We start from the raw sequence: 17,654 nt of genomic DNA on the forward strand, positions 1-17,654 counted from the left end.
GTTATTGTTCTATTCCTTCATCAGGTTCATGACCTAAATTGGTCTAAAAATATACAGCATTCTGTATAAAGTAATAATTGTGACTTATCGGCCTAGAGTAGCTACCTGCAGATCTCTCTGTGGAAAAGGGGGATCACTGTTTGGGTGCGTGTTATAGGGTCGGCAATATTTATGTTATCTCTACGGCACGTGACAATACTAAAATATTTGCATGGTCCACCCTCCTCTTCGTCTTTAGAGAGTCACCCTTAGGTGAATTCTTTTTCGCGGTTTCTTGGCCTCGAGCCGCTCACCTCCGAGCGTGGTGTTGCTTCTTTTTCATAATTTATGTCCAGCATTTATATAACCTTAGAGAAGAGGAAAAACTGCGAAACAGTGGATATATGGCGAATATATGGTGAATTTGAACCCGTACTGATAAGGAACAAAGCTTGGTTGGAGATCGGATTTCTTAACTTTAAGTTTCTTTCAACAGCTGGCATTGAAACAATGGTTATATCTGCTATTCAAAATAAAAATAGTTCTTGAGGAAAAATGTAAGAAACCATACAGGAATAAAACCAAGCGCTGATAAAGCGCACTGAGCTTCTCGTGACTCAGGGAAAGTGAGACAATATCCTTACTTTGTCGGACTATTCCACACTTCCACACCTCCGAGAAGTGTGGAACTAAGTAAAGAATGACAAGGGGTTCTTAACAGGGGGAAAGTGCGACAATATCCTTACTTTGTCAGACTATTCCACAGTTCCACACCTCTGAGAAGTGTGGAACAAGGTAAAGAATGACAAAGGGTTCACGACTGGGGGAAAAGTGCGACAATAACCTTACTTTGTCGGACTATTCCACACTTCCACACCTCTGAGAAGTGTAGAACTAAGTAAAGAATGACAAGGGGTTCATGACTGGGGGAAAAGTGCAACAATATCCTTACTTTGTCGGACTATTCCACACTTCCAGACCTCTGGGAAGTGTAGAACTAAGTAAAGAATGACAAAGGGTTCATGACTGGGGGAAAAGTGCGACAATATCCTTACTTTGTCAGACTTTTCCACACTTCCAAACCTCTGGGAAGTGTAGAACTAAGTAAAGAATGACAAAGGGTTCATGACTGGGGGAAAAGTGCGACAATATCCTTACTTTGGCAGACTTTTCCACACTTCCACACCTCTGGGAAGTGTAGAACTAAGTAAAGAATGACAAAGGGTTCATGACTGGGGGAAAAGTGCGACAATATCCTTACTTTGTCAGACTTTTCCACACTTCCAAACCTCTGGGAAGTGTAGAACTAAGTAAAGAATGACAAAGGGTTCATGACTGGGGGAAAAGTGCGACAATATCCTTACTTTGGCAGACTTTTCCACACTTCCACACCTCTGGGAAGTGTAGAACTAAGTAAAGAATGATAAAGGGTTCATGACTGGGGGAAAAGTGCGACAATATCCTTACTTTGTCAGACTTTTCCACACTTCCAGACCTCTGGGAAGTGTAGAACTAAGTAAAGAATGACAAAGGGTTCATGACTGGGGGAAAAGTGCGACAATATCCTTACTTTGGCAGACTTTTCCACACTTCCAGACCTCTGGGAAGTGTAGAACTAAGTAAAGAATGACAAAGGGTTCATGACTGGGGGAAAAGTGCGACAATATCCTTACTTTGTCGGACTATTCCACACTTCCAGACCTCTGAGAAGTGTAGAACTAAGTAAAGAATGACAAGGGGTTCATGACTGGGGGAAAAGTGCGACAATATCCTTACTTTGTCGGACTACTCCACACTTCCACACCTCTGAGAAGTGTGGAACTAAGTAAGGAGTGAAGAAACTCTGGATTTCATGGCCAGGGCTGGACATGGCTCCCATTTCACTGACAAGAACCATAGTTAATAAGCAGTCCCCTCTATTTTCATTGCCAAGATTGCTAAGTTCTGAAAGTATTAGCAAAGGAGGTTTCATTGAATGGTCACACTGACATTTTGACCACAGAAGTGAATAAACTAACAGATTGAGGGGGCAAAAGCTCCACAAATGTATGGTATAATACCAAGTCAAATGGCTGATTTCATCTCACCAGCTGTACTATTTTTGTGGTCCTTATTGTGTAAGTGAGGCAACTGAGGCGAGATGTAGCTGGTTTGAGTAGAGTAATTAACTGTACCAGAAAGGTTTGAATAGTGTTGCACGTAGACAAACATCTAGAAATGACCATTCATGCATTTCTCACTTTAGCCTGACATTAATATTATGTTATATGCCCCTGATCATTGTCATGAAAATGAAATACATGTAGGTGACAAAATTCAGAAAAACATTGCAAATTAGCCCCTCTGAAGTCATTTATGCATTGCGCTATTGAAAGAAACTTTCCTTTATCCACATAACTGATGAGGAAAGGTGCTGGGGAAAAGCACAGCACATTCATGTGCTGCGCTATTGAAGCTTAGAAACCTTCTTTTATCAATTATGTAATTTATGGGGAAAATAGCTGAGTTCTTTTAGTGAAGTAACAAATGCTTTTCCTTGGCCATTAGTGTTTAATGAAAGCACTGCATTGCCACAATGGGGCAAACAATATTAGCTTGCAACTGACAGCAACATTATCAAAATTAAGCAAAGCTCACCTTTAAAACCCCTTAAGCTGTAATATCTATATACAAACTCTCCAGACCAAATAAGTTTAAGACAATTTTATATTTGCTATAAAAGCATTTCCCCTTTAATGATCATTTTATCAATTCTCGTAACCTTATATTTTGATTTTTTATTGATAATGTTAGGAGAAAACTGATGTTAGCCACTCTTGGTATTTGAAGGCTTAAAGACTCTGACAAAGTTTTTTAAATGTTGTGCCCTAAAACCCCAGGACAGACTTTAAGATGGAAACCAAATTTTCATTTTAATTCCATCCAAATGCACCCTCCATTGCAGAAAGAACACAATGTAAAGGTTTATAAATGTCAGGTGGTATTGTGGATATACCTTAACAGGGGCGTAAAGTCCTTTACGCAAATATGCACGTGCATACTTGAGAAATTGGAAGGATTTTTTCCCCAAAGATTTTCTGTCGATCCCCCAATACATTGCTTTTGAATAAAACAAAAAGAAAGGAGGGTTGGGGAAATTCATGGAAACGCATTTGTCGCCACAAAGAATCAATCCTGACTGATTATCATTTTTTTTAAAGATTTATCTGGACAGTTTTCCATTCAAATTAAAGCTATTCAGTTTTAGTTTTTTCTCTCTATATAAATGTCGCTCAAGTGAGAAATCATGGAATAGACCATGCCGACCATAATCAAGGTACAAAGCTGAAGCAAACCATTAGGTGTACTTGTGGCGCGGCATCAACAAGAATTTTGCACTCAACAGATGGCGAATCGTTTTCAATGAAAAACATTAGAGATATTCAGAACAACTGAAAATAAATAAATAAATAAATAGATACTAAAACGCTTACTATAATAATTGTCTGTTCCATGATCGATTTCATGATTGAAATAAAGGAAAAAACACAAAAGTAGCAAAGGAATAAGCTTGCAGAAAATTTACACAATCATGCACACACCAAAATTCTTCCAACCGATGCTTTTAAACTCCAAATTTCTGCACTTTAAGGGGTCATTTTTCTTGAGCTACAGTAGAGCTTATCTTTCATTCCAAACATTTAGCAATTGAACGAAACATCTTATTTGAATTTCTTGTGAAGGATATTCAGCGCTTTGGAAGTTTATTTAGGGTAGGTGCCTTGTGCTTGAAAACTTTCTGATTCCAGTACCAGCTCAAAGAAAAACGTTTTAAAAGGCTTTTTAATATCACGTTCTATCGTAAACAAGACTGTAATCTGCTAAAAGATGTAACTATTAAAGAATAGCAAAAACGTTATGTTGTTACAAATATGAATCCGTGTGTGTACTTGCCAAAATGGCCACGCTACGCCCCTGACTTAAGATCCAAATATACCAAAATAAAGCAACACTGATGGAATGTTTACTTAATTTAATGTAAGTAAAAAAGTGATGATTTCATAGAAACTACTCCAAAAACAAACAAAGAAAACAAGACCAAAAAAAACAAACAAACAAAATTGATAACATGAGAGTTCCTCTTTTATAGCCCTTATAAATATCCCAGAAGTCTGCTATTTTTAGCCTCCAGCCAATTATTACTTGCCACCTACTTCTTACAAGAATTACCACTAACTTATCCTCACCTATTAAAACTTATGTATCAGTGGTCCTTGCTGCCTACTAATTTTGTTAGCCTGCCTGCTACTATAAATCACTTTGAGAGGTTGTCTTGGTACTGCCATTCTGAAGAAACTTGTAGTTCCTTTACATTATAGTAAACAAGTTTTTGGTTTAGTCATTTTACACCTCTTTCCCAAAATCTTGCCCATAAACATAAAACTGCAGTTATATTAATTTTGATTGTTGAGTGACATGGCTTCCTATTGCATTTACTACCAAAAGGTATACAGAATGCTGAAATTTCATCAGTTTGGCAAATTAAATGGGTTATAAAAATGTAACTGTTGGCATTCAGCATTTTCTCAAACATGTATACAACGATTCAATGTCCTGCCAATTGATCTTGTTTATCTACTGTAGAGGTCCAAATGGCAAAGGGATCATCACTCTAGACTCCATTCGTCGAATGAGTGGAACTGAACAAGGGAAAAAGAATAGTTTCAGTCATGTTGAACCTGCACTGCTTATAAGAAGGTGCATGTATGCTCATTTTCTAGTCGAGGTTGTGTTGACACATCCATGACTCCAGAACACCCAACATGTCCCCACCATATTCCTGCTCTTTTGAACTAATTTAAGCTTGCAAATTATGATGCTTTGCCAAATCCTGTCGGCAAAATGGAGTACTAGTCTAATGATATTTCATTTTCAGCCATTAGTTTTCTTTCTCATATAGTTCTTGGAAAGTGAAAGGATTTGTGGTGGGGGAATTTTATTGGGAGGGAAGACAAGAAGAAGAGTGGGGAGTCCAGGTGTCCCTCTTATTTCCATATAATATGAGGTTTCAGGTCTTTCTAGACCCCTTTCACTTGGCACCTCTGCCTCACAACCAAAAATGTAAATCAAATTCTGTTACATAGAACCCTGTTATTAAAAATGATGTCTACAGAAAAACATCTTTACCAGTGTTAGCAACACAGTCATCCCATCCAGGCCTGTTCCATAGATTGTGCCTGATCTCCTGCCTGGTTGCAAGATCATCATAAGCTGTAGACAACAAATAAACCAAACATCTCACTTTCATGTCTCAGTCTTAACTGACAAATTCCTGTTACCAGTCAATTACACTTTCAAATACAGTAACTGTTGTAAATATCTCAAAGCATTTCATTGCCAGAAAACTCTTAAGTAATATGTTGCAATAGCATATTATATGAAAAAGTCTAACAGCAAAGTAAAATACAGCCATAGTTTATCACGAAGGGAGCTATTTTAGTAAACAAAGACAGCACTTACCCCATATGTGATGAACCACATACAGTTCACCTATCTGAGAAAAAAGCCCTGCAACAGCATCATCTTCCTGCTGACGGATTAAAATAGCCTTTCCCCTGGAAATAATATTTACCAATGATGAAACAAATTTCCTTTTAAATAAAAGTAAACTTAAGGATCATTTATATCAACCTTTTTTAAATCTGGTACTGGTAAATGGGGGATGTACTTATAAGTTAGTTATACTTAGTTATGCGGGTGATAATTTAATAAAACAGCTCAATACCTCCAAGGTCTTTTCCTTGTTAAAAATACCTCTTAACGTCTCTTACCAACTGAATTTGAGGTACATTTATGTGTTGTAAATGAATGTGACAGGCTAAGGCTTAGTTTTTTTTTTATCTAAGTTAAAAGGGCCATGCAAAATTTTTCCACGTTTTAGGCATCTTACCGATGGACAGTGACTGCCGACAAAACTGTTAATTAAATTCTACATCATACAATTTAGGGTGAGGCAGACATCAGAGTGCTAACTGGCAATCCTCTAACATTTTGGCCTACTAAATGGCCATAATAATACTGTAACATCAACAGTACAAATAAAAATACTTAACCCGTGTATAAAGCAATACAAATTGCTCTTTGTTAAGTTGTACTTGCACATTAAAATGTATCTCAGTTTTATAAAATTTGTTATCTGCAAATTTGTAGTTTAGGATAAGAAACTACTACTAGTGAATTATGATCATTAATCTGTAGTTAGGATAAGAAGAGGGGCAATGAAAGGGTGCTTACTGAAGAACTCATTGTAATAACAATAGAAAAAATTGAATTTTAACAAACAAGAAGACTCACCAGTTGTTTCCCCACTCAATGAGGGTTCCAGGCTATAGACAAAAGGAAATTAAACAATAAGCCATCAGTAGTCAAGAAAAGGAAACAAACCTAACAGTTTAAGCTCCAATCTCCACAAACAAATTCTCCACACAAACCTCCATACATTTCTTTAAAGAATTAGTTGAGAGAATTGGATAAAAGATCAAAGCATTTGCTCTTTGGTGATATTTTTTAAAATTCTCTTAACTTTTTCTTTCATTGTGCAGTGATATTGTTGGGAGAAAGTTTATGTTGGTCACTCTTGGGAATTAAAGGGTTAATCCATGAACAGCTTTCCAAGTCATTGGACAGGAATTACCTTCAAATAATATGTTCTAAGTTCATAAATGTGGCTGGGTTCCCTGGGTTCTGGTTCTCCAAAGAAACTGAACTCGTAAAGAAGCTGGTTCTCTCTGTTGTTCAACATGACACGCCTCTTTCGAGCAAACTCAAGAAATTCCTAAAAACAACAAAAATAACTTATTGATTTAATATTGATTTACAGTTTTAAATATTGTTTATTAAAAAGTCATACAAGTCATTTACATGAATAACTGAAACAAACATGATCTTTGTAAAGAAATAAATAAAAGCAATGAGGTGTCTTAAAGTCATATGTGACTAAAGAAGCTCCTTACTTTTACTCTATTAGAGAACATTGCTAGTGAATTATGATCATACTAAATAACAGTTCATTTACCTAATTAAAGCGATAGTCATAAAAATCTAAGCTACAGTGTATTTAAAATCTACAGAATCTTACTGTTCATGGGTAGGAAATCCTTAATGTTAAGTTTATGAATTAAATTTCATTCATGTTTGTGACATTTAAACCCATCTTGAGACCCATCTTGAGACCCATCTCTCTCCCCAATTTTTTTTAGGGGAGGCAGCGTCTGTACACAAAAAAAACACTGTTAAGACCTCACTTGAAATCAGGGTACTGCCAGAGACAAAAGTCTTGGTTTCCTTTTTTTTTTAACAAAACATGCTCTATGCACCAGTTATATAATCATTATCAACTGTACATTAAAATGTAAATCATTCTGTTCAGTGTTGACCATTTTAATAAGTTTACGTCATTGATACTGGAGGTTTCAGTTTACAATGTACAGTAATAGAACATAATTTCCAGTCAGATATTTTCAATAATAATGAAACACACCTTGTTTTCCCTGATGTACTGCTTGGCCTTTACAACTGATTTGTACCCACCTGTGTACTTCCAAAGGTGGACTTTATAAAAAAACAAACACATTAACTAAGTAAATGCATAACACCTGTTATGCTCCATGTAGGAGAACAAGGCAAGAAAAGCTTGCCTAGACATATCCCTGAATTAACCTCCCTAAACAAAAAACTGATTTGTACATATTATAAGAAGGATAGTGGGGGCAATTTCTAGCTCTTTTAAGAGCTGGAGAGTGAAACATTCAAATGATGATATGCAAAATGTCCTGTTTGCAAGTTTTGCTGTATTTTTAGTTAATACTAAAACTGAATTTCTAAGGTTGGTTAGTGGGACAAGTGCACATGGGGAATGAAAACATATTCTGTATTTACCATCATTTGAGGAAAAAGTATGAATCAAAACAATCAAAACAATCCAAGTCACATTATTTTAATGCAGTAAAGGCTTCGACACCTAACATTTGTGAATGATGGCAATTACATCATCATCACCACCACCTTCACCATCATCATCATCACTGTTACAGTGATTTCATCACAATATAATACACGTGTCTTATTAACCCATTTGCCCCTGAGCCACCCAGAACTGCCCGTGCGGATCCACCTCCCTTCTACCACTTGTGACGTCATTAGTTTCAATGTTCAAGGACAACTTTGTCCGCTAATATGTGTGCACAGTGAAGGGATCTTTCAAACCATACCAGAATGAGCAAAATTCAGTCAAGGACACTAGAGAAAAAGGCACAAAAACCATGTCACGTTGACCCGAAAATTGCCATGAAAATCTTGTTCCACTACCCACCTACCTTTCCTTTTGTCTAATCCTAAGATCCTAAAACCTCTTCTAAAAACTTTTCCCACCAAAATGAAGCCTATTAAATGCCCAGCAAAAGAAAAAAAAATGAGGCAAGAAAAGCGAAAAAGAGGGAGGAGAGAAAGTGAAAAGTAAAAGTCAAGACTCCCGTATCACTATCTCAAAATTTTGCTTTCTGCGCATGCCTGAACTTCGCAAACTAATATTTTGTATCCGGATCAGAGGGCCGCGAAGTCTGTGACCTGTAAACTACTTTGTGGTAAGTTTTGGCTCTCAATAGCACGACAGTGACCAGAAAATGGCTCAACTAGCTTCAAAACGCGTTTTTCGGCAAAATTTCCAGGGGTGAATGGGTTAAGGAATAGAGCAGTGAAAGGTTTTGTACACTCACTTGCTTGATCAAGTCTTCCAAACATTGTTGTCCAGGCTCCACATAATTCTCCAGGAAACTGTTTGTCTTCACTTAGTTTTGGTATAAATTCTCCTCTGAAAAAGAGACCAAAAACAAAACACTCCAATAAGCCATAAATTATTTTGATTGTAAAAATCAGTGTTTAAAATGGACAGAAAATCAACTTAGATAAATGTCTCTAGTAAAGTCCATACTTTTATTCCAAAGTAGATGTCTATTTTGAGGTTCAAAAGGCCATTTCGGAGTTGTCTCACGCCTCTTTTTTGAAGCAAGGTAAGAGTGCATTTTTTAATATCAAAATAGTTTTTAATTCTCATTCCAAAAAATTTCATTTTCATATTAAAGTTTTGCACTTCTTCTCATATTGAAAGTGAGGACTTTTTGGAACTCTAAACTGGCCTGAATTGTGCTTTGATCAATTTTTTTAGCTTGCTTTGCTTTTGGGTATGGCTGTGTGTAATAATGAGTATTACACAAAGGAAAGTAAATTTTGAATCAAGAATAAAATTGAACTGCAAGATAATACACTGTACTTCCCCAAACTCACAAGGAATTTCATGAATAATAAGGGCTAGGAGACGAAGTAACTAGAGATTCATCTGGGTTAAAAAATTTTAACCTGAATTTAATTTTGACCTGTAACACTTACATGTACATTAACTAAGTCTGACTCTTGCCCAAAATTCCTCATAAAAAACATGGTAAATTCCCATGAGCCAGGGGATACCGTTTGCACACAATGGAAAAACAGGGTACTAACAAACACGAAAGTATTTAGTAATGAAATTTAATCATTAATTTGTTGAAACAATCTGTCAGATTAAATACCTACACCAAAGACACATATTCTTCAATGCACTCTGGTTTTACATCATTAACTATAGAGAAAGAAGAAACAAAAGTGGTATACTAAGTTCTATAATACATTTTTTAGATTAAAAATTGGTTTTATTAGCCAACTGGCCTGCAAGAAGAGATTATTTCCACCGGTAATCTCTACAAGGTAGGGCAATTTTTCTTACAACTTGTCCTTGATCAATTTTGTTGGAATACAAGCTGCAAAAAAATTGGCCTGTAAGGTGAAATTACATCAGAAATAAACACGTCTTGCAACAATTATTTTATGACAGCTAGGAACGATTGATGCTGTCAATAAGCAAACAACAAGCAAACCTCTCAGAAAAGGGAAGTTTACTTCAATGTGTTAACAAAGGTCATGGTATGTGAGTTGTGATTGGGAAATTTCAATTTATTTTGTGTGTTTCTGTTTTTCACGGTTTAATCGTTACTAGCTTGTGATCCTATGATTGATAGCAGTAAAAAAACGCATTTAGCTGTGTGTTAGCTGGCTTTTCAACTTCAGGGTTCACAAGTTATTCAGTGATTTTGTTACTAATAGCTATGGTGAGTCCTAGGACTCATCTTTTGAAAAATCATCCAGAAATGCTGGGCGACCCTGCACCTATTTGAAAGATTGTTTTTGATTAGCTGGGAAAACAATAGGGATTGTCACATAACAATGCCCTTCTCCCTGAAATCAATGGAAGTGCAGATTAAAGGGGACCAGTGAAATAAGAGGTTTAGAATGGTGCAGGTCTACTGAAAATGCTTGGGCCTTTATGTAACCAGACAGTTAATCTGAAGACAGACTCCAAAACTCTGAATTACAGTACACTGAATTAAAATATAGTCCTTCTATTTTAAAGCACAACAAAGGCTAAAAGAAAATGTTAAAATATTCATTGTTACACAACAGCCATAATAACTGCCACAGAAATTACATGAACTACTAGCCTGAATTTCATCTGATTACTTCGAGTCGTTATTGCTCCCTCGGTAATGTCTGAATCAACAGGCCATTAATGTCCTCCAGTGACGTCACTACTCCTTCGCTTTAATTCATGTTTAACGTTCAAACTATCAACTGCATGCAGTACTCTGAGGCGGTTGTAATTCAAACTCACTCGCAATCACGCAATGAAATAAAAACGCACACGGAACACTTAGATCAAAAACACAACAATATTTCCTTTAATTGAAAAGAAGCTATTTGGTCCTTAACGAAGAAAAAAGAAAACAAGGAAACAAGAAAAAAAAAGCTGACAGAATCATCACACTTGATGGTGTAAATAGGGAGAAGGTTGAATAACATGACATTGGTCTCAGAAACTTCGCATAAACAAAATCACTGTGGAAACCACACAGCGGCTCTAAATGAAAAACCTACCGACTCTCCGCAATGATTCTTCATTCGCAGTTCAAATTCAGTTTCAAAGACAAGGGCAATTTTTCTGTTTACAATGAAAATTATCGAAATGTTTGAACTCCACGCAAGCATGCCACCGATGCGATCCGCTGAATATCAAGCGACAGTCCCGCTAAAATTTATCATAACTGTACATAATTATGCGAATGTTTAGACAATCAACCAATCAAAATCAGTACCCGGTAGTAGTAGTGACGTCACTGGATGGCATTAATGGCTGATCAATTCAGACGTTGCTGAGAGGAGAAAACGACTCGAAGCAATCAGATGAAATTCAGGCTACATGAACTACCTTATTACATGATATTTTCGCGACACATTAATTTTGTGATATGGGACGCCTACCTATATGGGATGCATGACATGAATAATTTTGCCTCTTTGGGGATTTTTATGCATCAGGGATGTAGGACTGGTTATTAAATGATGCAGCAAAAACTGCAGTCAAAGCCTATGCTACCAAACCTTGATAAAACTACATAAACAACACACTTCCAATGCCCACATAGCAATCTGTTGGACCATTGAGTTTAAAGTCAACTTAACTTACACTCAAACTCATATAATGTGTCCCTTCCTGCCAAAACCTTCGAGTGCGCATCTGTTGAATGAATGAATCCCACGATGAATAAAAACTTCATTCACTTCAGATTATTAATGTTAATATCTCTGAAGGAATAATTACAAAGTTATAAGAAATGAAAAATTTACATAAATCTGGAAATGATAATATAAAAAGAAGCAACAATTATAATCTACTTTAAGTCTACACTCTAAATTCGAGATTGCTCCAAGTCTCTCAATTGAAGAAAAAGGATTTCTTATTTTACGAGAAAATTTAAAACAAATCATAGGATAAGAAGTCTTTTTCCTGTAATTTAATCAGGCAGTTTGAATTTACAAGAACAAAATATTAGTCTATGATTTGTTTTAATTTGTTTTTGTTATTTTTTGAAATAAGAAATCTCGAATTTAGAGTGTCTTTAATTACAAAGGGATTCAACATGCAGCATTCCAAATTAACCTGTTGCCTTTTCTACGGATCCTAGGCCAAACATCTTTGAAAACAAGCTCTCATCACTATTTCTGTAGCCAGAAAGTGATAGTCCTCTAGCCAATACCAAATTTTGTTTAACAGGGAGTATAGGTCGCCGCACCAACGAGAAAGCTCTTTTAGCCACTAAAAGCGTCGCCATATTGGATGTCACTATTATCGTTATGTAAGTAACATTGGAATGTCTTCTTGTCTGCGTAAAACCGCTGGCCCAGAGGGCCCAGTATCTTTGCAGCTTTTCAGAACCTGAAATACCCCTGAAATAATAATAATAATAATAATAATAATAATAATAATAATAATAATAAATTAGCAGTAACCAGGATAAAAACTTGAAATGGTTAATTATTTAAAAACGTGGAAACTTTGTAGCCTTCCATTCTTCGTAATCTTTCCAGGTTGAAACCTGTAAACACGGTAAACTACTATTAAAATTTAAGGTTCAAACAAGTCTAAATATACAGCTAGAACATGTTTATTATTCAACCTAAAAACTCCTTCTTGTAAATGAATAGAGGGTTCTTTTTAAAATCCATATTCAATAAGCAAGAATAGGAGACGTGCCGTAGCCAGAAAAAGTCTACATGGGGATATATGCCAAAATAGCTGTCTATTATATTGCTGCTGATATGCCAGCGCTCCGGTAATAGTAGACTGCGAACAGTCTCTTGTTTTTCTTTGCAAAGTTACTGCACGCGAGCCGCGAGAAACGAGGGTTTGCAATCGCGCTGCTGGATGACCTAAGAACTAGACGGATTTTAAGAGAAAAAGCGGACTGCAAGCAGTCTAGGTAATAGGGCTGTGCGCGTGCGTGACTGGTCATATATGAGCAAAGTTTTGGCAGAGATGGTGTCCGGGTGTGTGTTGGCTTTGACATGTTTGATATAATCAGGAGACGATGTTACTGGCTCCTGGCATGGTTAGTCTGTGGTGCAGCCGGCCCGTGACGCATCATCTAGACCATTGGTATAGTCCGTCTATACAGGCTAGATATGGTCTCAATTTGTTTCCTTTTTCTTGTTCTCTTGTTCTTCTTTTACTTTTTCTTTTTTTTTTTTTTTTGTACAACCCTTGGGTAGGTCGATAGATTGTAATAAGGGTCATAAAACGTCTTTTCCAAATAAATTCGAATTTTTCACAGGTAATCATTTAAATAAACGTTAACTGCTCTACAGAAGCCAAGGAGCAGTATATTTTTTGTTGCACGCGAATTGCCCCCTCTCATTTCCAAATGCCTCAGATATTTGTATTTCAATTATACAACCTCCTCTGGTTTCCTCACATTAACTGCTTTCAAGGATTTCCTGAATGGTAAATTATTTAGGACTTGTGGAGCTCTTAAAAAGCGTCAAGAAGTTATCTAGTCGTTCAGTAAGCTCTCTCATTCATGTAGCAGCTGTTGCCAAACTTGTTTTTGTTTTAGAAAGCTATTTAGCGAGCTAAATATTGCCAAGTATATAATTGAAAAAAGGTGGTCAGAAAACCAATTTGAAGCACAAGATTGGATCCACGAAAATATATTAACAAAGAAACTAGAAACTATCTTTTCAATCTTTTCTGAGTGCCGAAGCAAAATAAAGAGATTTCTTTGCTACTTTAGACGATGGGTAATATTAAACATGACTGCAAAACTAATATATATGGCACCACCCATTATCAGACATCGAAACTAAAATTTTAATTGAAAAAAACACAGTGATATTGGCTTAAATGGCAAAGGGGCGTAAAAGATCTCCATTAATTAACAAATATAGGTAAAAAGATTAATAACTCATGCATCTGAACGAGTTTAATTAAAACCAGAAATGAATTGGGTCGGAAAATGTCAGCAGGAGTTAGTGTTAATGATTCATTTTCACTCTACGATGCTTCGGAAAAGCACTTGAAAGAAAAGAGCAGAAGATTGCATTGACGCTTTATCTTCCTTTATTCCCTTATTTTTTACTTCATAAAAGAACCTGGAAGCTGGGGTTGGGGGGGTGGCTGGGGGAAGCGAAGGTTCCGCTTGTCTATGAAGAGGTTCTGTATGGAAGCGTGTATTTAAAAACTATACAAGTTGGTGGCGAAACAGTCGACACTCGAGCGAGTGTACCAACGTTAATCGTAAAATTCCACCTGTTCAAACTCCCTGAAAAAATGAACAGATAACATGCCGCAGACCCTTCCAAACTTTCTTAATTTATTTCTGTTATCTCTTTCCTGAGACGGGTTTCAATTCCGGTGGTCCTTGCGAAATAAGGTACAGCTTTTCCACCATGATAATGGTGTAGGGAGTGTTAAAGAATAGATGGCAGAATGGTCGTTGTCGACAAGGCTTCTCCACTGCTACATGTTCACAGTCCTAAACAATGCTATAAAGAGTACCCCCTGGAACTCTGTTGCCATTTTGCGTGATGCAGAGTCTGAAAACCATTTTCTAAATAATCTCGAACATGCTCAAGGTGTGAAAATACCTATTAAAGGCTGACTGATATTCTGAACAGCATTTTCTATGGCAATATTAGTTACAGTTTTGTTTTTATTCCAAAGAAAATTTTTGTATTTTTTAGTAAAGCTTTGAAAGTTTTGATGAGCTTTCCCCTTAAGCTTGCGTCGTTAAAAAGACATCTTAATTGCATAAATATGAATTTTGCTATACTTGGACAAAACCACTGACGAAGGAAATGCAGTCTTTTAGTGAAATGAGAGAAAAGTGGAGTTTTAAAAATCGTAAAAGGGATTCTTCTCAGCTCATTAACTTTTGGCAACTGAGAGACTCTGCAAAAACAATGTTTCTATTTGCAGCTGTTTCGCTGAGGCTTTTATCGGTAAATTATCACGGACATCGCTCGTGTTGGTTTTTTTTCTAAAAAAGGGTGTGCCAAATACAACAAGACACCGATATACTGGCATGAGTTTTTAAAAAGGTTTTTCCAAGTGTCTGCATTACAAGAATGGGAAATTCAAATTAAACTTTTATACTTCTCACGGCAAAGAAAACGAAAATGTTCGTCGCAATTTATGCTATATGTGTGACCAGGAATCAATTAACCAAAAGACATTAGCTAAATAATTACTGTGAGGCCTGAAAACATTGATTTTCAAGAAAACTTAGAAATCATACTGGTTACATATCCAACAACCGCTTATCAAGAGATTATTTCCGAGATGAAACTGATGCAACATATAGCCAAAATTAGGACCTGCTAAACTATTACTTTTTAGTCACCGCATCGACCACTGAACATCTTTCCGGTGGTAAGCAGGCTTTTTGTTTTTCTTCGCTGGCAATCAAATCTCTCTCTAGATTATGAAACGTAAATTCGCCATTTGAATGTAGCCTTGAGTTAATGGTGATCTGAAGTGGATGTTTTTTTCATTCTTTTGTGGCCAAGTTCCAAAGACATATGTGTCGATTTGGCTTAAAAGTTTTTAGTTGGATGCCTAGTGATTTGACGCAGTCCATCCGTCCATATAAGATTCACCATCTCAAATCAGATCTTTTTAAAAGATGACGTGCCTTTCAAGCAATATGAATCGGACATTGTCATCTGAACTTACAAACGACACGACCAGCTCATTTTCGTTTTCTCCTGAACCAGAAGCATGGAGAGTTATCCGCACGGTCTTGTTCAGTCTGATAGCAGCTCTAGCCTTAGTTGGAAATTATGTGGTGTGTCGAGCAGTGTGGAGACACACCGGAGCTAAACCGATTGCTCATTACTTAATCGGCAACTTGGCTTTTGCCGAAATCGTCAGCATGGTGTGTTTGGTTTTGACTTTTCACGCCCGCGAGCCACCTTGGTCTTGGAAGCTTGGACATGCCATGTGCAAGATGCTTCCTCCACTACAGATAGCAAGTCTACTCATCATTACAACAACCTTGGCTACCCTTGCCGTCTATCGTTGCGTGCTGCTGACTAAACCTCTCATACACAAACCAACACGCAAACAAATTTATAGTTATGCTCTTGTCTGTTGGGTGGGGTCTGTTGTACTAGTAATCCCCGCAGGGTATTTTCGTGTCTTGAATTCCTGGGGTGAAAACTGCGAGTTACTTATTTGCCAAGAAGTATTTCCCGAAAGCCTAAAACATTACCAGGATGTTTACTCAATCATCCTCTTTGTAGTCAACTTTGCCCTGCCATTTGTAATCATGGCCTTATCTTACTCGTTGGTCAGAAAGAAAATCAGGGAACACATCTTTGTTGTTCAAAGGCTTCGCGACGAGCAGAGCAACGCACTCTCATCGGTGACCCAGCCTTCAACTTGTACTGAAGAGATACAAGCAACAGGGGACATAAACCAAATAGAGCATGAGAATCAGATGACATTTAAACTGGTAAAAATAGAAGATGGGGTTAATACAGAAAAGGTTGTCAAAAAACCACAAAGAAGGGTAAAATTTGCACGAAAGATCAGCGGAAAAAAATCATTCCCTCAAACCCTTTCGACGAAAAGCTGTAAAACAGCTTTGGAACCAGAGAACGATTTGCTCCGAATGGTTTACGCTTTGGTGTTGGTTTTTGTGGTTTGCTACATTCCATATCAGATTCAGTTTCTTTTGATGGAATTCAATGTGAAGGCGTTCATGTATTGGCCTTATCGTTACATATTCGATAGGTTTGTTTATACATTAACCTGTTTACCAAGTGCCTTACATCCAGTATTTTACGGAATGATGAGTCAGTTTTACCGCAAAGCCTTTATTAGAATGATTGCCTGTAGAGATTCTAAGTAATTATGCAGAGTTGCCCCCCAGTTTGTATAGCTTTTCACGGTGATTTCGAAACAAGAAGTGGACCATTTATAAAATGTCCCCATATCCAAGGGAATCATCTATTCCCGAATCCGGAAAATTTTTAAACATGGAATGCGGGATCCTTTGCTTTGGAATCCGGAATACAGCTCAAGGAATCCGGAATCCCACTAAAGATTGGAATCCAGAATTCTACTGACAAACACTGGAATAGCGTACCTGGAATCCGGAATACAGCTCAAGGAATCCGGAATCCCACTAAGGATTGGAATCCAGAATCCAAGTTCCACTGACAATGTCTGGAATCCGGAATCCACTGCGTAGAATCCAGAATCCGAGAAAGTAATCCAAGACTTTCTTGGATTCCCTTTCATGGGGCGAAAATTGATGTGGCGCAGGGATTTTGAAAGATGCAAGAAATTGTGCATCTTAAGGCCTGTTTACAAGAAGGTAGGGGACCCCAGGTAGGTGAGGTAACATGTGGCAAGTCACCCCACCTAACATGTAAACGTGATCACATTAAAATGAGAGATCATATGGACGGGCGGGTTATCCCACCCAAGCGGGTTACCTCATCTACCTATAGTCCCCCACCACCATGTAAACAGGCCCTTAGATGGAAATATTGTTGTTCTCGTTGTTCTTTGTTAGTTTTTTTTAAAGCTTTTCCATTTCGGCCGGGCTTATAATTGAAAATGATAACATGGGGGCAAGTTAACTAGAAATTGGTTACAAGGTCGTAAGGTTGAACATGCCATTTTCAAACGCAGCAGCAACAGTCTTATCGCAATAAGATAACATTTATCGAAAATGGAGTCATGTTCTTACGTTAATAACATACCT

At 37.1% G+C, this 17,654-nt stretch overlaps 2 protein-coding genes across 2 annotated transcripts; one reads left to right on the top strand and one right to left on the bottom strand.

Moving 5' to 3' along the window:
* Positions 1 to 2,509: 2,509 nt before the first annotated feature.
* LOC140952784 (protein NipSnap homolog 2-like) lies at positions 2,510 to 12,313 on the bottom strand. The gene is made up of 10 exons (XM_073402230.1): positions 12,044 to 12,313; positions 11,570 to 11,620; positions 9,586 to 9,631; positions 8,733 to 8,827; positions 7,499 to 7,569; positions 6,653 to 6,793; positions 6,313 to 6,344; positions 5,479 to 5,573; positions 5,146 to 5,229; positions 2,510 to 4,658 (listed from the first exon to the last, which is right to left on the bottom strand). Exons 1-10 carry the CDS (start codon positions 12,213 to 12,215, stop codon positions 4,594 to 4,596), a joined length of 852 nt encoding a protein of 283 aa, XP_073258331.1. The 5' UTR covers positions 12,216 to 12,313; the 3' UTR covers positions 2,510 to 4,593.
* Positions 12,314 to 15,559: 3,246 nt separating this feature from the next.
* On the top strand, positions 15,560 to 17,336 carry LOC140952447 (orexin/Hypocretin receptor type 1-like). The gene has a single exon (XM_073401872.1). The coding sequence runs from the start codon at positions 15,564 to 15,566 to the stop codon at positions 16,791 to 16,793; it is 1,230 nt and encodes a 409-aa protein (XP_073257973.1). The 5' UTR covers positions 15,560 to 15,563; the 3' UTR covers positions 16,794 to 17,336.
* Positions 17,337 to 17,654: the final 318 nt, after the last annotated feature.

The sequence above is a fragment of the Porites lutea genome, chromosome 11 (assembly GCF_958299795.1).
Source record: "Porites lutea chromosome 11, jaPorLute2.1, whole genome shotgun sequence".
NCBI classification, from domain to species: domain Eukaryota; kingdom Metazoa; phylum Cnidaria; class Anthozoa; order Scleractinia; family Poritidae; genus Porites; species Porites lutea.

Excerpts from the sequence above, each read along its gene's own strand:
- LOC140952447 (XM_073401872.1), top strand. The coding sequence starts at position 15,564 with ATGACGTGCCTTTCAAGCAATATGAATCGGACATTGTCATCTGAACTT.
- LOC140952784 (XM_073402230.1), bottom strand. The coding sequence starts at position 12,215 with ATGGCGACGCTTTTAGTGGCTAAAAGAGCTTTCTCGTTGGTGCGGCGA. Across the intron at positions 8,828-9,585 it reads GAAGAATATGTGTCTTTGGT|AGGAGAATTTATACCAAAAC; the intron begins GTAGGTATTTAA and ends TCTCTTTTTCAG. Across the intron at positions 5,574-6,312 it reads ATTGAGTGGGGAAACAACTG|GGGAAAGGCTATTTTAATCC; the intron begins GTGAGTCTTCTT and ends TATTATTTCCAG.